The sequence below is a fragment of the Phocoena sinus genome, chromosome 10 (assembly GCF_008692025.1).
Source record: "Phocoena sinus isolate mPhoSin1 chromosome 10, mPhoSin1.pri, whole genome shotgun sequence".
Taxonomy (NCBI): domain Eukaryota; kingdom Metazoa; phylum Chordata; class Mammalia; order Artiodactyla; family Phocoenidae; genus Phocoena; species Phocoena sinus.
The window spans coordinates 48,647,688-48,665,387 of record NC_045772.1 but is presented as its reverse complement, the minus strand read 5'-3'; the positions used below and the strand labels follow the sequence as shown (position 1 = coordinate 48,665,387).

General features: G+C 39.8%; 1 protein-coding gene across 3 annotated transcripts in view; it reads left to right on the top strand.

Annotated features, from left to right (window-relative positions):
- Nucleotides 1-2,503: 2,503 nt before the first annotated feature.
- The window catches only part of NUP107 (nucleoporin 107), a 45,125-nt gene continuing 29,928 nt past the window's right edge, over nt 2,504-17,700 (top strand). The window contains exons 1-7 of one of the 3 annotated variants that reach the window (XM_032646477.1): nt 2,504-2,624; nt 4,366-4,457; nt 4,973-5,059; nt 5,718-5,833; nt 9,355-9,499; nt 14,475-14,578; nt 16,968-17,095. In XM_032646477.1, the coding sequence (XP_032502368.1) occupies nt 2,617-2,624; nt 4,366-4,457; nt 4,973-5,059; nt 5,718-5,833; nt 9,355-9,499; nt 14,475-14,578; nt 16,968-17,095 (680 nt within the window). In that variant the 5' untranslated portion in view covers nt 2,504-2,616. Of the gene's footprint in view, nt 2,625-4,365; nt 4,458-4,972; nt 5,060-5,674; nt 5,834-9,354; nt 9,500-14,474; nt 14,579-16,967; nt 17,096-17,700 lie in introns of those variants that run through there. The other 2 variants (XM_032646476.1, XM_032646478.1) reach the window with 2 other exon arrangements.

Genomic DNA, 17,700 nt, shown 5'->3' with positions numbered 1-17,700 from the left:
AAATATTTGGCTAAATTAACAATGTTGCAGATGAAAAATATTTGATATGATTAAAATGTTCATACTGTTAAGTGAAAAAGCATTTATAAAACAGTGTTATAGTCTGATCCCACTTGTTCCAGTTATCTATTGCTACATAACAAGCCACCCCAAAATGTAGTGGCATAAAACTGAAACAGAAAGGAAGGGGGCAGGGCACATTAAAAGAATGCCTAACCATTGAGGACAAGACATAAACTGGTTAGAACCAACTAGGTCCAAGATGGCAGAAGATTCAACTTCCAGTAGACCTTCAGTCTCATACACTCATTGTAATTGTAATACATTAGCATCTAAATGACACACCCACAGATGCCATGACAGTTTCCAGGCCTACCATAAAAGGCCAAAAAGTGGGCCGTGGCCCAGTTCCTGAAAATCCCCGTCCCTTCCCCAAAATAGTTGGAATAATCCTCCCACTTGTTAGCCTATGAAATTACTCAGTCATAAACTAACCACCCCATATTTCGGGGCTCACTCTCGCCTTTTGAGGTGGACTGCATTCTGTTTATGGAATGTGTCTCTCTCTAAATAAATCCACTCCTTACCTATCACTTTGTCTCTCACTGAATTCTTTCTGTAACGAGACATAAAGACCCTGAGCTTCATTAAGTCCTGAGACCAGGTGTCGGATTTCAATTAAAAGTGGGTTCAAGGGTTTCCCTGGTGGCACAGTGGTTGAGAGTCCGCCTGGCGATGCAGGGGACACGAGTTTGTGCCCCGGTCCGGGAGGATCCCACATGCTGCGGAGCGGCTGGGCCTGTGAGCCATGGCCGCTGGGCCTGCGCGTCCGGAGCCTGTGCTCCGAAACCGGAGAGGCCACAACAGTGAGAGGCCCGCATACCTGAAAAAAAAAAAAAAAAAAAGTGGGTTCAAGTCCCAGTCTGAGTTCTGGCTGGGTTCGAATTCCATCCGAGTTGTGCAGTTTCGGTATGGTGTTTATGCCTACTAGTCGATTGTTTCAAAAGTGAACCTCAGTGCACTTTTTAACAAGTGTTCCCTCTTTGCATATGAACTGAACACTAAGCTAATCCTTTGCCCAAAGCTGCTCTTCACTTTTATTGTGTGCCTTAAGGTCAATCACTTCAAGTACATTACATGAATAAAACGCTTTGGAATTCACTTGCCAGGGGACACATGGCAAAAACCTGAAACACTGGCTCATACTTTGAATAAACCTGGCTCTGGCACTGACAAAAACCATTAAGACCACATTTCATTTTCCATAAGAGAAAAGTGTTCTTCTGTACAAGAAAATTAGGATATGGGAAAAATGAGAGAGCACTAGGGTGAGACCCAAGTAGTTATTGGAGGAGGAGAAAATTAACATTTCGATGAGTACTATGTGCAGTGCACATCTGACATCTCGGTTTTTAAAAAATTTTTTGCGGTACGTGGGCCTTTCACTGTTGTGGCCTCTCTCATTGCGGCACACAGACTCCGGACACGCAGGCTCAGCGGCCATGGCTCACGGGCCCAGCCGCTCGCACACAGGCTCCAGACACTGAGGCTCAGCGGCCATTGGCTCACAGGCCCAGCCGCTCCACGGCATGTGGGATTCTCCCGCACCGGGGAACGAACCCGTGTTCCTTGCATCGACAAACGGATTCTCAACCACTGCGCCACCAGGGAAGCCCTGACATTTTGTTTTAATCCTCCCAACAACTCTTCGATAAAGGCGTTACCTCTGTTCTACAGATGAGGAATCTGCAGCGCAGGGATTTCGAGCCTAGATGGAGCCCAAAGCCACGTTTCTTCAAAACCCCACGTCGTCTCAGCAGAAATTAGCAATGAAGAAGCCTTCCTAGAATGACATTTCCCAGGATTAGAGTGGAATGTAAATGCCTAAGGCAAAACTTCGACTGATTCCTTCAGGGCCAGAATATTCTTTTTGCCTATCCTGCACTTTGAAATAGAGGGCAATACCAACATCTTTTATGCTTTTTTAAGACAGGTGATCCTTTTCTCCTTAATAGGGAAAAATACCAAGTAAAGAACAAATAGCCATTATGGAAAACAATTTCAAAAACTGTAGGGGGTTTACACTACAGTTCAAACAAGGTGAGTACAGTAAGAGAGAGACAGGGACCCCCGAGGTGTAGCGCAGAGACTGCACGTCAGAATTCCAGGTCCAGGCTGTTTCTGACAGAGAATACCAGGAAATGACTTCACATTTTTCTAGACTATCAATATACGTCAAGTATCCCAGCAGGATAATCCAGGCGCCTGGACCACGCCCATAAATGCCAGTCAAGCAAAGGGGCGGCCGCACAGCGAGGCGAAACGCTCCTGCCCCGCCCCGGTCCTGCCCCGCCCCGCCCAGTGACGTCAACCGCCGGCACACCTTTGCTCCTGCGCAGACCGGACAAACGGCGGCGGGCTGAAGAAGTCGCGCATGCGCCGAATGGGAAAGTTGTTCCTTCTCCCCTCCCGCCTCTCGCTTCTTTTTTCTACAGCGGCTTAGCGAGGACGTGCTTCCGGGTCAAAGGATTTGCTTCCGGAGAGCGGGAAGGCTGAAACGCGGCGGTTAAGCTGGGACTGAGTTTGCAAGGTTCTCGGTGGGAGAAGGCTATAGCCATGGACAGGTCAGTTCTGGTGGTGACGGCCGAGCCCGGACACTTGTCCCTCCAGGGTGTTGGAGGAACGAAACAGGTGAAATCCGACTCCCAGAGGAAGCCGACGAGGGCCCGGGTGCTGACCCTAGGACTCCTTTTCCGGGCTGGGGGGACTGCAGCTGATGGGAGAAAGGCCGCTTGGGTCGGGAAGGGATACGGCTAATGATAATCTCCTGGTTCGCACGGCGGCTCTGCCATCTACTCACTTTGGCGCAACATTTTTCGCTCCTGGGTTGGGCGAGGTAGGAGGTGGCCCGGCATTCGAGATGCTGAGTGACTTGCCGTAGATCACAGAGCCAGTCAGTGATGGAACAGGGATCTCAGCCCAGACTTTCTGATTACAGGTTCCAGCACCATAGTTACTGAGTTCTTTCTATGACCCTAGCACTATGCCAGACATCTGCGTTAAAGATGAGTTATTCAAGGTTCTTGGCCTCGGGGGAATGTGTAGTGGAGGAGACAGCCGAGCAGTACGGAGCGATAAGTGTTTTGTACTGCTCTGTGGGAAAAGAAATGGGGAGCAATGAAGTCTCCCTGTCATGGGAGGTATCAGGAAGACCTCTCAAAGGAGAATACTTTCTAGTTGGTGTTTGAATAGTAGCAGTAGCCTACACTGAGTAACTTAAACGCTTTAAATATATTATTAGCTAATTTAATCTTTCTAACAATCCTGTGAGGATAGCTACTGTGATCCTCTTTTTACACCTAACATTGGGGCTAAAAAAGGTTAAGGAACTTGGTCAGTTAGGAAGCTAACAAATAGAAGAACCAAGTTGCCAACCTGGATCTGTGTGTCTCTAGACTCCAGGAGGCTGTTTGATGAGTAAGTATTCACCAGGTAGACCAAGGGGGCAAATGTAGGCCTCTGTAAAAGAAGCAACATGTACAAAGGTGTAAGGATATGAAAGCGTAGCTGAATGGTTACGTGCAGTGTATGTTTGTATGGAGTGATGTTTTGGCTGAATATAAGGCTGAACTGGTAAGCTGGGGTCAGATTGTAAAAACCATGCTAGGAAATTTGGACTTGATTCTGTAGGCCAGAGATAGCTATCTGAAGATTTTCAAGTGGAGGAAATGCATATTAAATTCTTGTCTTAAGATACAGGCCTCTTAATTCACACAATTTATTTTCTAGACTTTGGGCAGAGAATGACAGGGGCATTGTGACTACAGTAGTGCTGAGACAGGAGACACCCTTAGTGTAGTCTGGGGAGAAAAAACTTGAAGGATCATTTCTCTCCAATTTACTAGATTTCTTTTTTACTTAGCCTCCCAAGTCACTAACTTAAATAGTGGTATCCATGGTTTGAAGTATTTTGGAAACTACAGAAGATCCTTTTAAGAGTTCCTGCAGTTTTAGGGACCTCAATCCAAAGAGGAAAGGTTTACCTTCATGAAGCAGTTATCTAAAACAGTGTTATAATATAGATTTAGATTCCACGTGTTAAAATAATTCCATAGGAGAAAATAACAAGTAAGTATTTGAAAGTCATAGAAGTCTTTGTGCAGGTAAAATTTGAGCAGGACTTTGAGGGATAAGCAGGATTTGGAACCATAGGGGCATTGTCAACAAAAATATCAAAGACTTGGCTACTGGGATGATCTGCATCTTGACTGACTTAGGATCCTTCGGTCCAATCATGATGATAAAATTTTTTTGCAAATGCTACATTCTCATTTCATTCACATGAGCTTGATTATGCCATTTTAGGAGTGGCTTTGGAGAGATGGCATCTCCTGTGATCCGGGAGGCAGAGGTGACTCGGACTGCACGAAAACAGAGTGCTCAAAAAAGAGTTTTAAGTATCCTTTGCATTTTAAGCATGATTATAAAAATTGCAACATGTTCGGAATCAGGATTATAGACTTTTCTTTTTATGAGAGATATTAAACACTAGCTATAATAATAAAATGCTATGGACATTAGTTTTAGGTTTGTTTTTTTTTAAACTTCCCAGATGTGTTATTTTGTAAGTATAATGCTGAAATTCAGTGAGATTCATGTTTCCCTGAAAATAAGGATGTTCCATTTTACTGCTAACCATCATACTGTGTTAGCTTCTGCTGAGATTAGATTTTTTTTATTATTTGAAATCTGACTAACAACTTTTAGTTCAATGTGTAGTAACCTAAGACTGATAACGGAGAATTTAAAGGGGAGAGGGAATTATTTACTCTTTGCATAGAAAATGTGGTAGCCATAAGATACTTTGCCCTTGAAAAATGTATTCACATATTTTGTATAGTGTAAATATGGTTCACTCTATCTTTGATGGTGTCTTTTCTACATGAAAAACTTTTCTTAACTTTTCCTGTAGTTCGGGCATCCCAAGATGAAATTTTTGCTAATACTACACCAAGAAACCAGGTTATCCCGCGAACTCCCAGCTCACTTAGACAACCTTGTAAGATTTTTTTTTTGCTTTTAAAGCATTTAATAATGATAATAATAATAGCAACTAATACCATAATATATATTATATTTTATAAATTATCTCTAATTAAGAATAAATAATAATGATTGCAGTTACTATTTGTTGAACTCTTACCATGTGTAAGTCACTATTCTTTACATAAATGCATACTAACTATGACATAGGTATTATCTCTATTTTGCCAAGACTGAATGTGAGACTTAGAGAAGTTGATTAACCCAGATAACATAGCTAGGTAAGTATGTAAGTAATGGAACCAAAATTCGAACCATAATCTGCTTACTCCAGGGCCCATGTCCTCTATACTATAGTATGCTTTATAAAATTAGAATTTGGCAAATTCATGGACTCATTTGTGTCCCTTTTTTTATGCTCAGTTGTGCTGTAATGAAATCATCTCTGTTTGCAGTAAAGTTTTTCTTGGTGGGCTCAGTAGTACCAAAAATTCATGTTTAGAAAAATAAGTTGAATCTTCGTATGATGGAAATGTTAATATTGAAAGTATTTATTTGGTTAGAATCTAAATAATTGAAAAGTGAAAATTATTCTTTATTGTTTGTTTGCTTGTTTTCTTCCATGATCAAGGCTCACGCATTTCGAATTCTTTTTACTAACCTCTTCCTAGTAGTTACTCCAACAAACCGAAGCTTACTAAGGCAGCCAGATGTTTTCTGCATTCTTGGAACTGGAGGGAGGTCTCCTCGGCTTCCACAGTCTTCAGGGTTCTTGGGAAATCTGTCTATGGTATGTAGAAAGATGGAGCTGAAATTTTCTTCCTTTTTATTAACGTAAGATATTTAGCTTAAAAGCTTTTAATGAGAATTGAAGTCTTATTTGTCATAAAGTAATTTGGTTATGTTAATTGAAATCAGGTTTTGATTAGAAAGACTTTCAGAAAACTGAGACCCTTAAGCATACTCATGTCATAGGTGGAAGCTGTGGCACCAGCGGCAGTTAGTTGTCTACAAAATGTGTTAATCTGACAGTTTGCTGATCAGAATAAATCAATTCTGATTGGTTGCTATTGGTATAAAAACTGAGCCCAAGAAGCATAGAAGAGAAGGAAGCCAGGAGTAATCAATGAAGACTGTCATAAGGAAGGAGGACAAAGCATTAAAGGAAAGACGAGAAAATTTTGGGAGAAGCAGATGAGACACTCTTTAGGAATCACTATGGTACAATATTTAAAATAGCAAAAGAAATATCTTATAAACTATGATACAGAATGACTTGACCTAGGTGCTTAAAATACCCTATAGAAAAAGAAAGAATTGTGTCTAACTGAGAAGAAGAAAATGGAAGACTTTTGTTGGAGTAGTAGAGTATTATGGCCCATTTAGTTCCAAAAACAAGATAAAAATGGCTCTTTATTTGGCTCTGTGCTTTTTTTTTTTTTTGCGTTACATGGGCCTCTCACTGTTGTGGCCTCTCCCGTCGCGGAGCACAGGCTCAGCAGCCATGGCTCACGGGCCCAGCCGCTCCGCGGCACGTGGGATCTTCCCAGACTGGGGCACGAACCCGTGTCCCCTGCATCGGCAGGCAGACTCTCAACCCCTGTGCCACCAGGGAAGCCCTGGCTCTGTGCTTTTTAAAAAGAGGTTTTGCATGTTAAACCTCTCCTTGTCTTAGAAGGTTAAATCCATCTTAGCAATGTTTATTACAGTCTTATGAATTTTAAGAGTGTTAATATCTAACAGTGTTCTAGTCATTGAACAGTTTTACTTTGCTTATAAAACTGGTTTATTTTGGCAATGTTTATTCTTATTCTTCTTAAAAACATGAGTGAATTGACTGCTTCTGGGTTTAAGCAAAAGAAAATGAGTTTTATTATTTACTGCTTCAGAACTGCAAGATTAATAGTAAAATTGTTACTCTTTTAAAGGCCAGAATAGAGTAAATATGTATTGATTATTACAAAATGTTTGGAAATTACTTTGTAGTCAAAGATATTGTCTTGATTTGTTTTGCCTATTTTATTTTATTTTTGAATATTTATTTTCCTTATTGTTTTGGCTGTTTTGGGTCTTAATTGGGGCACACGGGATTTCTGTTGGGGCATGCGGGATCTTTTCGTTACGGCGCGTGGTCTCTTTGTTACGGCGCGCGGGTTTTCTCTCTCTAGGTGTGGCACACGGGTTTTCTCTCTCTAGTTGTGGTGCGTGGGCTCCAGGGTGCGTGGGCTCTGTAGTTGTGGCGTGCGGGCTGTCTAGTTGAGGTGCGAGAGCTCAATAGTTGTGGTGCATGGGCTTAGTTGCCCTGTGGCATGTGAGATCTTAGTTCCCTGACCAGGGATTAAACCCACATCCCCTGCATTGGAAGGCGGATTCTTTACCACTGGACCACCAGGGAAGTCCCTGTTTTGCCAATTTTAATATCAGCTGTGAGACGTGGTCTTAGATAGCCCTGAAGGAAGTACAGTTATTTGCTATGTTGATTTTACCATGTGTCTACCTGCCAAGATTTGTTTATGGACCAAAGTATTTTTCTGAATGCAGGATATCACTGCTGTGTAAGATTTTCAGTTTGATCTTTATGATAATGATGATTAGTATCCAGAAGGGAGTAAACTATCAATCAGTCTTCAGTAGCTGCAGCTAAGCTCTCCTCAGCCCATAGTTACTACCTCACTAATATATAGGGCCTCAGCACCCATCTTTAGCATTTTTCCTTGGGGAGACTGATTTAAAGGTACATTTTTATTGTTGCTCATGCCTAGATTTTAAGTAAAGATAAATTTTAAAAAGCTTTTTATTACTATTTTTTAATATGTCCAAAAATACAATAGTAGAGTAAGCCTCCATGTATTTATTGCCCACCTTCAACAGTTATCAGCATATGGCTGATCATGTTTCATCTGTACCCACAAGCATTTCTCCCACATTATAGTTCCCAGGTTTCACACCATTTTATCCATAAATACTTCAGTAGGTATCTCTGAAACATAAGGATGCTTTCTTTAACGTAAGTACAATATTGTTAACACATCTAACCCCTCCCTACACACACACAGAGTAATTCCTTTATGATTTCAAATAGCCATTTTATGTGTACTTTTTCCATTACAATACGTATTTCATTAAGTGTTCATACTTCTTCAGTTGTGTCAATTTTTTTTTTTTTTATTACGGTACGCGGGCCTCTCACAATTGTGGCCTCTCCTATTGCGGAGCACAGGCTCTGGACGTGCAGGCCCAGCGGCCACGGCTCCCGGGCCCATGTGGGATCCCCCCCTGGACGGGGGCACGAACCTATGTCCCCTGCAACAGCAGGCAGACTCTCAACCACTGTGCCACCAGGGAAGCCCAGTTGTCGGTTTGCTCAAATCAGAATCCAAACAAGCTCAACACATTGCATTTGCTTGGTATGTCTCCTAAGTATTTTAATCTATAAGTTCCTCCATCATTCTTTTTTTCTTTACCATTTATTTGTTGTAGAAACTGGATCGTTCATCCTGTACTATTTCCCAAAATTAAAAAATTGATTTGAACTAGTCCTAGAGCAATAGAACTAAAGCTGATAATAGTTTACTTATTAATATCAGCTTAAATATTACAAAATGGAATCTTTATTGGCTTTTTTTTTTTTAAGTATGGAGTAGTACAAAGAAGAAAACTAAAAAGCTGGGACTGGGACTTCCCTGGTGGTGCAGTGGTTGAGAATCTGCCTGCCAATACAGGGGACATGGGTTTGATCCCTGGTTCCAGAAGATCCTGAGCGTGTGCTCTAGAGCCCACAACGACTGAGCCCGCGAGCCACAACTACTGAGCCCGCATGCCACAACTACTGAAACCCATGCGTCTAGAGCCTGTGCTCTGCAACAAGAGAAGCCACCACAATGAGAGGCCCGCGCACCGCAACGAAGAGTAGCCCCTGCTCACCGCAACTAGAGAAAGCCTGTGCGCAGCAAGGAAGACCCAGCGCAGCCAAAAATAAATTAATTAATTAAAAAAAGAAGGAATATACTGCCTTTTTTGAAAAAAAACCCACCAGGACTTCCTTGGCAGTTCAGTGGTAAAGACTCCAAGCTCCCAGCTCAGCGGGCGCAGGTTCAATCCCTGGTCGGGGAACTAAGATCCCACATGCCTCATGGCATGGCCAAAAAAAAAAAAGCCATGATTTCCTTAATAAAATGGTCCCATGGCTCTCTTTTAAAAGTGAAAAACACATACCTATGGTCTTTAAAAGGTTTTAATAGTATTAAAGTCTTCATTCACTCAGCAGCAATAACCACATTACTTTTCTGTATCTTCCTTTTATTTTTTCAGGTAACTAATCTGGATGACAGTAATTGGGCCGCTGCATTCTCATCACAGCGTGCAGGGCTCTTCACAAACACAGAGCCCCACAGTGTAACAGAGGATGTAACTCTCAGTGCTGTTATGTTACGGGAGGACGATCCTGGAGAAGCTGGTAAAACTTCGTTTGTAACAGTAGCTTGTCGTTTTACTAAGATCAAGGAAATTATCTCCTATTCCTGAACATCATAAAAAAATATTTTTGGGGGCTTCCCTGGTGGCGCGGTGGTTGCGAGTCTGCCTGCCAATGCAGGGGACATGGGTTCGTGCCCCGGTCTGGGAAGATCCCACATGCCCAGCGGAGTGGCTGGGCCCGTGAGCCATGGCCGCTGAGCCTGCGCGTCCGGAGCCTGTGCTCCGCAACGGGAGAGGCCACGGCAGTGAGAGGCCCGCGTACCGCAAAAAAAAAAATTTTGTTAAGCCAACTAGTTATGGTAATGGTTACGACATTTGATGTAGCTCTAGGAGGTTGAGAACCTCACGTTAGTTCTCAGTTGGAGCGGCATTTTGCCGTTTAATCTTTCAGTATAAGTAGTAGCCTGTTAGGGTATTAGACTAGTCTCTAATATTTTTATTTCCATATTTGTGCTGTTGAAAGAGCTTCTCTTTTTCTTTTGGTTTAATTTTTATCTGACATTGTTGACGTGTTTTATTTGGCCTGGATGCTAGTGTTGTTTCTTCAAACAGTACTGTGACTATTCTAACTTTACGTTGGTTATTACCATTCCCTTCTGAAAAAAAAATCTGCTTTTAGTGTCTCTGTACCTGCACATTATGACATAGGTTCTTCTTCATTTTATTATTATAAGCTAACATATATGAGTGCTAGTCAGTATGCTTACCACTGTATGAACACTAACTCCTTTCATGGTCCATTAAATAGATACAGTAACTGTTTCCATTTTCAGGGAAAGGAAACTGCTGCTTAAAAGGATTAAGTAACCTGTTTGAGCTCACCTGGCTGGGAAGTGATGGCACCAGGATTTGAAACTAAGCAGTTTGATTCCAGAGCCCTTCTCTCTCTCTCTTTTTTTCTGAATAAATTTATTTATTTATTTATTTTTGGCTGTGTTGGGTCTTGGTTGCTGCGCACAGGTTTCTCTGGTCGCGTCGAGCAGGGGCTACTCTTTGTTGCAGTGTGCAGGCTTCTCATTGCGGTAGCTTCCCTTGTCGCGGAGCACGGGCTCGAGGCGCGCAGGCTTCAGTAGTTGCAGCACGCGGGCTCAGTAGTTGTGGCTTGTGGGCTCTAGAGCGCAGGCTCAGTCATTGTGGCGCACAGGCTTAGTTGCTCTGCAGCATGTGGGATCTTCCCAGACCAGGGCTCAACCTGTGTCCCCTGCATTGGCAGGCATATTCTTAACCACTGCGTCACCAGGGAAGTCCCAGAGCCCTTCTCTTAACTCTCTGGTGACCACTGCTTCTTTGTAGTATTTGCCAGTTATAAGTACTCAAATACTGAGTGACTCAAAAGTACTTTGTACTTAATCTATAAAATATTTCATTTTTAGTGTGAACCATGGCTGAGGCCTTAAATATTATACAGTATTGTAGTAGAGTATATGTATTTTCCCTGAGTAAAACATGTCATTTTAGTATCTATTATAACTTTCTCAGCTACTTTGTTATGGTGTACTTAAATATAATTCAGATGTTTCAAAATCTGGCTCATGGTTTTGTAGTAATGGTCAAAAGACTACTGAATAATACATTTTGGAATCTTTAAAGACTTGTAGGTAACAAAAGACAAAATAACTTGGACTACATCAAAATATGTGTCAAAAGAACAATCAAGAGAGTGAAAAGGCAGCCCACAGAGTGGGAGAATATATTTGCAAATCATATATCTCATAAGAGATTAATATTCAGTATGTAGAAAGAACTCCTACAACTCAACAATAACAGAAAACAAACAACTCAGTTGAAAAATGGGCAGAGGACTTGAATAGACATTTCTCCAAAGAAGATATAAAACTAGCCTTGGGCTTCCCTGGTGGCACAGTGGTTAAGAATCCGCCTGCCAAGGCAGGGGACATGGGTTCGAGCCCTGGTCCAGGAAGATCCCACATGCTGCGGACCAACTAAGCCCATGTGCCACAACAACTGAGCCTGCACTCTAGAGCCCACAAGCCACAACTGCTGAGCCTGTGTGCCACAACTACGGAAGCCCGCACGCCTGGAGCCCGTGCTCCGCAACAAGAGAAGCCACTGCGATGAGAAACCCGTGCACTGCAAGGAAGAGCAGCCCCTACTCGCCGCAACTAGAGAAAGCCCGCGTGCAACAAGGAAGACCCAACACAGCCAAAAATAAATTAAAAAAAAAAACAAAACTAGCCAATAAGCACATGAAAATTTGCTCAACATCTGTAATGTTGCATTATTAAGTAATAATTTGCATTAAGGAAATGCAAATCAAAACCACAAGACACCACCTGAACGCATTAGGATGGCTGCTGTCAAAAAACCCCACAAAAACAGAAAAACCCCAAACAAACAGAAAATAACAAACGTTGTCAAGGATGTGGAGAAATTAGAGCTCTTGTACATTGTTGGTGGGAATGTAAAATAGTAAATAGTGGTGCTTCCTTAAAAAATTAAAAATAGAGTTACCATATGATTTAGCAATTCTGCCTCTGGATATATACCCAAAAGAAGTGAAAACAGGATTTTAAAGAGATTTGTGTTCCCTTATTTATAGCCCCATTATTCATAATGGCTAAAAGGTAGAAGCAACCCAAATGTCCATTGATGGATGAGGGATAAACAAAATGTGGTATATACTTAAAGTGGCATATAATTCAGACACATGCTACAACATGAATGTACTTTGAGGACATTATGCTAAATGAAATAAACCAGTGGCATTGGGACGAATACTGTATGATTCCACATATGTGAGGCACCTAGAGTAGTCAAACTCATAGACATAGAAAGTAGAATAATGGTTGCCAAGGTCTAGGGAAAGGGGAGAATGGGGAGTTATAGTTTTAGGATTTTTTTTTCTTTTTTTTTTTTGAGGTGTAATTGACATAACATTCTGTAAGTTTAAGGTATACAACATATTGCTTTGATACACTTGCATATTATTAGTGTTAGCTGATACCTCCATTGTACTTTCACATCACATAATTATAATTTCTGTGGTGAGAACATTTAAGATCTAGTCTCCTAGCAACTTTCAACTAATACAGGTTTATTGATTATAGTCAATGCTGTGCATTAGATTTCTAGAATTTACTCATCTTATAACTGCAAATTTGTACCCTTTAACCAACATCTCTCAACTCCCCCACTCTCTAGCCCCTGGAAACCACCATTCCACTCTCTGTTTCCATGAGTTTGGCTTTTTTAGATTTCCTCATGAGTGATATAGTACAGTATTTGTCTCTCTCTGTCAGATTTATCTTACTTAATGCCTTCAGGGTCTATCCAGGGTCTGTCCTGTCACAAATAGCAGGATCACTTTCTTTCTCATGGCTGAATAATATTCTGTTGTATATATATACCACTTCTTTATCCATTTATCCGGTGATGGACACTTAGGGTTTTTCCCTGTCTTGGCTGTTATGAATAATGCTGCAGTAAGTGTGGAAGTACAGATACCTTTTTGAAAGCCTGTTTTCATTCCCTTTGAATATATACCCGGAAGTGGTATTGCTGGATCATATGGTAGTTCTATTTTTAATTTTTTGAGGAACCTCCATACTGTTTTCCATAGTGGCTGAACCAGTTTACATTCTCATCAATAGTGCACAAAGGTTCCCTTTTCTCCACGTCTTCACCGACACTTGTTATTTCTTGTGTTATTGATGATAGCCATTCTAACAGATGTGAGGTGATATCTCATTGTAGTTTTGATTTGTATTTCCCTGATGATTAGCGATGTTGAGCATCTTTTCAGGTACCTGTTGGCCATTTGTATGTCTTTTGAGGAATGTCTGTTCAGTTCCTCTGCCTATTTTTATTGTTTTTTTTTTTTTGCTGTACGCGGGCCTCTCACTGTCGTGGCCTCTTCCGTTGCGGAGCACAGGCCCCGGACGCACAGGCTGAGCCGCCATGGCTCACGGGCCCAGCCGCTCCGCGGCATGTGGGATCTTCCCAGACCGGGGCACGAACCCGTGTCCCCTGCATTGGCAGGCGGACTCTCAACCACTGTACCACCAGGGAAGCCCCTCCTCTGCCTATTTTTAAATCGGATTGTTTGTTTTTGAATTTTATGAATTCTTTATATATTTTGGAGATTAACTTCTTATCAGGTATATAGTTTGCAAATATTTTCTCTCATTCCATAGGTTGCCATTTCATTTTGTTGATTGTTTGTTTAGTTGTATAGAGCCTTTTAGTTTGATATAGTCCCACTTGTTGATTTTTTGCTTTTATTGCTTGTGCTTTTGGTATCGTATCCAAAAAGTATTGCCAAGACCAGTGTCAAGAAACTTTTTCCCTACTTTCTTTTTCTAGGAATTTTACAGTTTCAGGTCTTATTTAAGTTTTTAATTCATTTCAAGTTCATTTTTATGAGTGGTGTAAGATAGGGGTCTGAGTTTGTTTTTCTGCATGTGATTATCCAGTTTTTCCAGCACCATTTATTAAAGAAACTATCCTTTCCCCATTCAATATTCTTGGCTCCCTTGTCAAATATTAATTCACCATATATGTAGGAGTTTATTTCTGGACTCTCCATTCTTTTCCATTGGTTTATGTGTCTATTTTTATGCCAGTACTGTTTTGAATACTATAGCTTTGTAGTGTAGTTTGAAATCAGGAAATGTGATGCCTCCTGCTTAGTTTTTTTTCAGGATTGCCTTGGCTATCCTGAGTTTAGTTTTGCAAAATGCAGAGTTCTGTGGTCCCATGGTGGTGATGGTAGCACAGCACTGTGTATGTACTTACTGCTACTGAACTGTACGCTTAAAAATGGTTAAAATGGTAAATTTTGTTATGTATATTTTACCACAATTATATATTTTTTAAAATATAGCAGTTTAAAAAAAGGATTTGTAGCTATGTTTTTAAGTTTTTAAAACAAACAGAATTACCTAGAAGTATGTCATTTAACTCTTTCTGTTCCTTTTCTTTTTACTGTGTTCTAGCATCCATGAGTATGTTTTCTGATTTCCTGCAGTCTTTTTTGAAGCACTCTTCAACTACAGTTTTTGACCTTGTGGAAGAGTATGAAAACATTTGTAGTAGTCAGGTAAGTTAATTTCACTGCGTTGCTGGTCAGACTTCAGTACTCTTTAAGTTTTTTTTGAACAGCATCAACTTGTGAATTTCTATACTATATTTAAGGAGGATGTCTTGGGGTGTAGTGACAAGTGTGGCATGGTTAGAAGGTCGGCCAGAGCAGCTCTGCTTTTTACACGTTGAGAGTCCATATAATATTTCTTTTAAGGACAAAAGGATTCTGCATCTTTGAAAAAGGAAAACCCAAAATATACAAAGAACTTAAAACTCTACAGTAAGAAAATGAACAATCTAACTGAGAAATGGACAAAACATGTAAACAGACACATCACCAGAGAAGATCTACAGATGGCAAATAAGTATAGGAAAAGATGCTTAACATCATATGTCAACACAACATTATAAATCAACTATACTCCAATATAAAATAAAAATTAAAAAAAACACATCATATATCATTAGGGAATAGCAAATTAAAACAACAAGATGCCACTATACACCTGTTAGAATGAACAAAATCCAAAACACTAACAAAACCAAATGCTGGCAAGGGTGTAGAACAAGAATTCTCATTCATTACTGGTGGGAGTGGAAAATGATACAGCCACTTTGGAAGACAGTGTCTCAGTTTCTTACAAAACTAAACATACTCTTACCATGTAACCTAACATTCATACTCTTTGGTATTTACCCAAAAGAGTTTAAAATATATGTCCACACAAAAGCCTGCACATAGATGTTTATAGCAGCTTTATTCATAATAGCCTAAATGTGGAAGCAATCAAGATGTCCTTCAGTAAGTGAATGGGTAAATCAACTGTGGTTCATCCAGACAGTGGAATATTATACAGCCCTTAAAAGTAATGGGCTATCAAGCCATAAAGAGATGAGGATTAACCTGAAATGCATATCACTAAGTGAAAGAAGCCAATATACAAAGGCTACGTATGGTGTGATTGCAACTATACGATATTCTGGAAAAGGGAAAACTTAAAGAGAATAAAAAGATCAGCAGTTGCCAGGGTTCAAAGGGTGGTAAGGATAGAAAGTGGAGCACAGTGGTTTTTTATGGGAGTGATATTATTCTGTGTGATATTATTATGAGGGATACATGTCATTATACGTTTGTCAAAACCCATAGAATGTACAACACCAAGAGTGAACACTTGTGTAAACTGTGGACTTTCAGTAGTAATGACATGTCAATGTAGCTTCAGTGACTGTAACAAACGTACCACTCTGGTACTGGATATTGATAGTGGGGGGTTAGGTTGTGTGTATTTGGGGGCAGAAAGTAACGGGAACTCGCTGTACTTCCTACTCAGTTTTGCTGTGAACCTAAAACTGCTCAAAAAATTAAGTCTCTTTTAAAGGAAAGGAAAGGACTTCAAGAAACTATTGCATTCAAGAATAATTGAAATAATAGTAATAGCCAACATTTTTTGAGCATTTAATATTAGTTCAATAATCAGTTTCTGAATTGTTCCATTATAAAAGCAGTAGCTTCATTAAATAACAAAAGCAATAATAATCACCTAGTGAATCACTGGAGTTAGGATTCCAATAGAGAATTTATTAAAGGAATGAGAAATACAGATAATACTTTTATTAAACACTGGCCTTAAGACAGAAGTAACATTACTTTGTGAATACTTTTTAAAGGGTGGGGAAACCTGTTGTTTTGGTAGTGATTCTTCATTTTCTGAATGAGACCAATCCTCTTTCTTAATTGCTTAATTTCTTAATATTCATAACCTTTGAGAAAGGTTTCTTTTACCTTGGGTCCTTAAACCTCCTATTAAATAATTTGGTGTGTGTTTCTGTGAAGAACATCCATATCTTTCATTAGACTTCTGCAAAAAGTCCTCAAATGGTTAAGAACTACTGTTGTACAGAAAGGAGGGATTTTGGTTAAGGTTTGGTTAGAAATGACAATGTTTTGGTACCAGTCTTAGGAAAATATTTTTCTTGATTTTTTTTATATGGTATAAATTTTTCAGATAAAATTTGCAGATACCTTATTTTTAATTTTCATTGCTGTTCTGTTGGTTCATGTTATGATTTTGTTGGGCGTAGGTTAGATTTAGCTTATCTTCTGGGTTGATGTACAAGGAGAAAAACGCACTCATGGCTGTTATTGTTGAATCTGAACTCTAGAGTCTGTTAAACTTTTACATATATACTCACATAAACACACCTTACTTCAAATTAAGGCCATTTCTAGTGGGAATGTTATATTACACTCAATTTAAAAAAGACAATAGACAGGAAAAATTTATAATATAAATATGTACATATATAATATATATATAATTAGTTTTAGCACTATGTACTTGAAGAATACAAAGTTGTGACTCAAAATTATAGAAAACCTTATTACATTTGTATTTTTAATTCAGGTGAATATACTGAGTAAAATAGTGAGCCGAGCAACACCTGGACTTCAAAAGTTTTCAAAAACAGCCAGTATGCTCTGGCTTCTTCAACAGGAGATGGTCACATGGAGGCTGCTGGCTTCTTTGTATAGGTAAAGTTGTGTAGGACTTCAAAGAGAAATAAACTGGCAGATTAACTTGGAAGTTAGAGTAAGATGTGTTTGGAAATAGGTTCTGCCATTTTGTGATACTTATCATTTCTAATGCCTTAGTTGTCAGAAGTGAGTTAACAAGGAAAGGGGAATATTAATCATAAGCTGGTAGCTACCAAAAATTGGATACATGTAAAGATTTAAGGAAAGTGCTAAAAATACGGCAATATTTAGAAGAGGATAGATTAAGAAAAAGAACTGACAGATATACTTTATGTAATGTAGAAGTTCGAGAGAAGTTAACCAAATTTTTCTTCTCTCAGATGCTCCTTGGTTTTGGCTCTCATTCTGTTACTTTCTCATCCTAATGAGAAAATCTTGAGAGGAAATTATATTTTTTCATTTGGGCCCTGTGAAAACATTATATTAAAAAGTTAGGTGTATGAATTAGCAGGTAGCCACTAAAGACTTTGCAGTTTGTCTCTTCAGTAAATATCATTTTTGTTCAGATGTCAGTATTAGATTCAGAAGGCATTTACTACTTGATTTTTGCTTTTAAAAGCATGTTGGCTAAGTTAATTGGAAACTCATTTGTTTACAGTGGA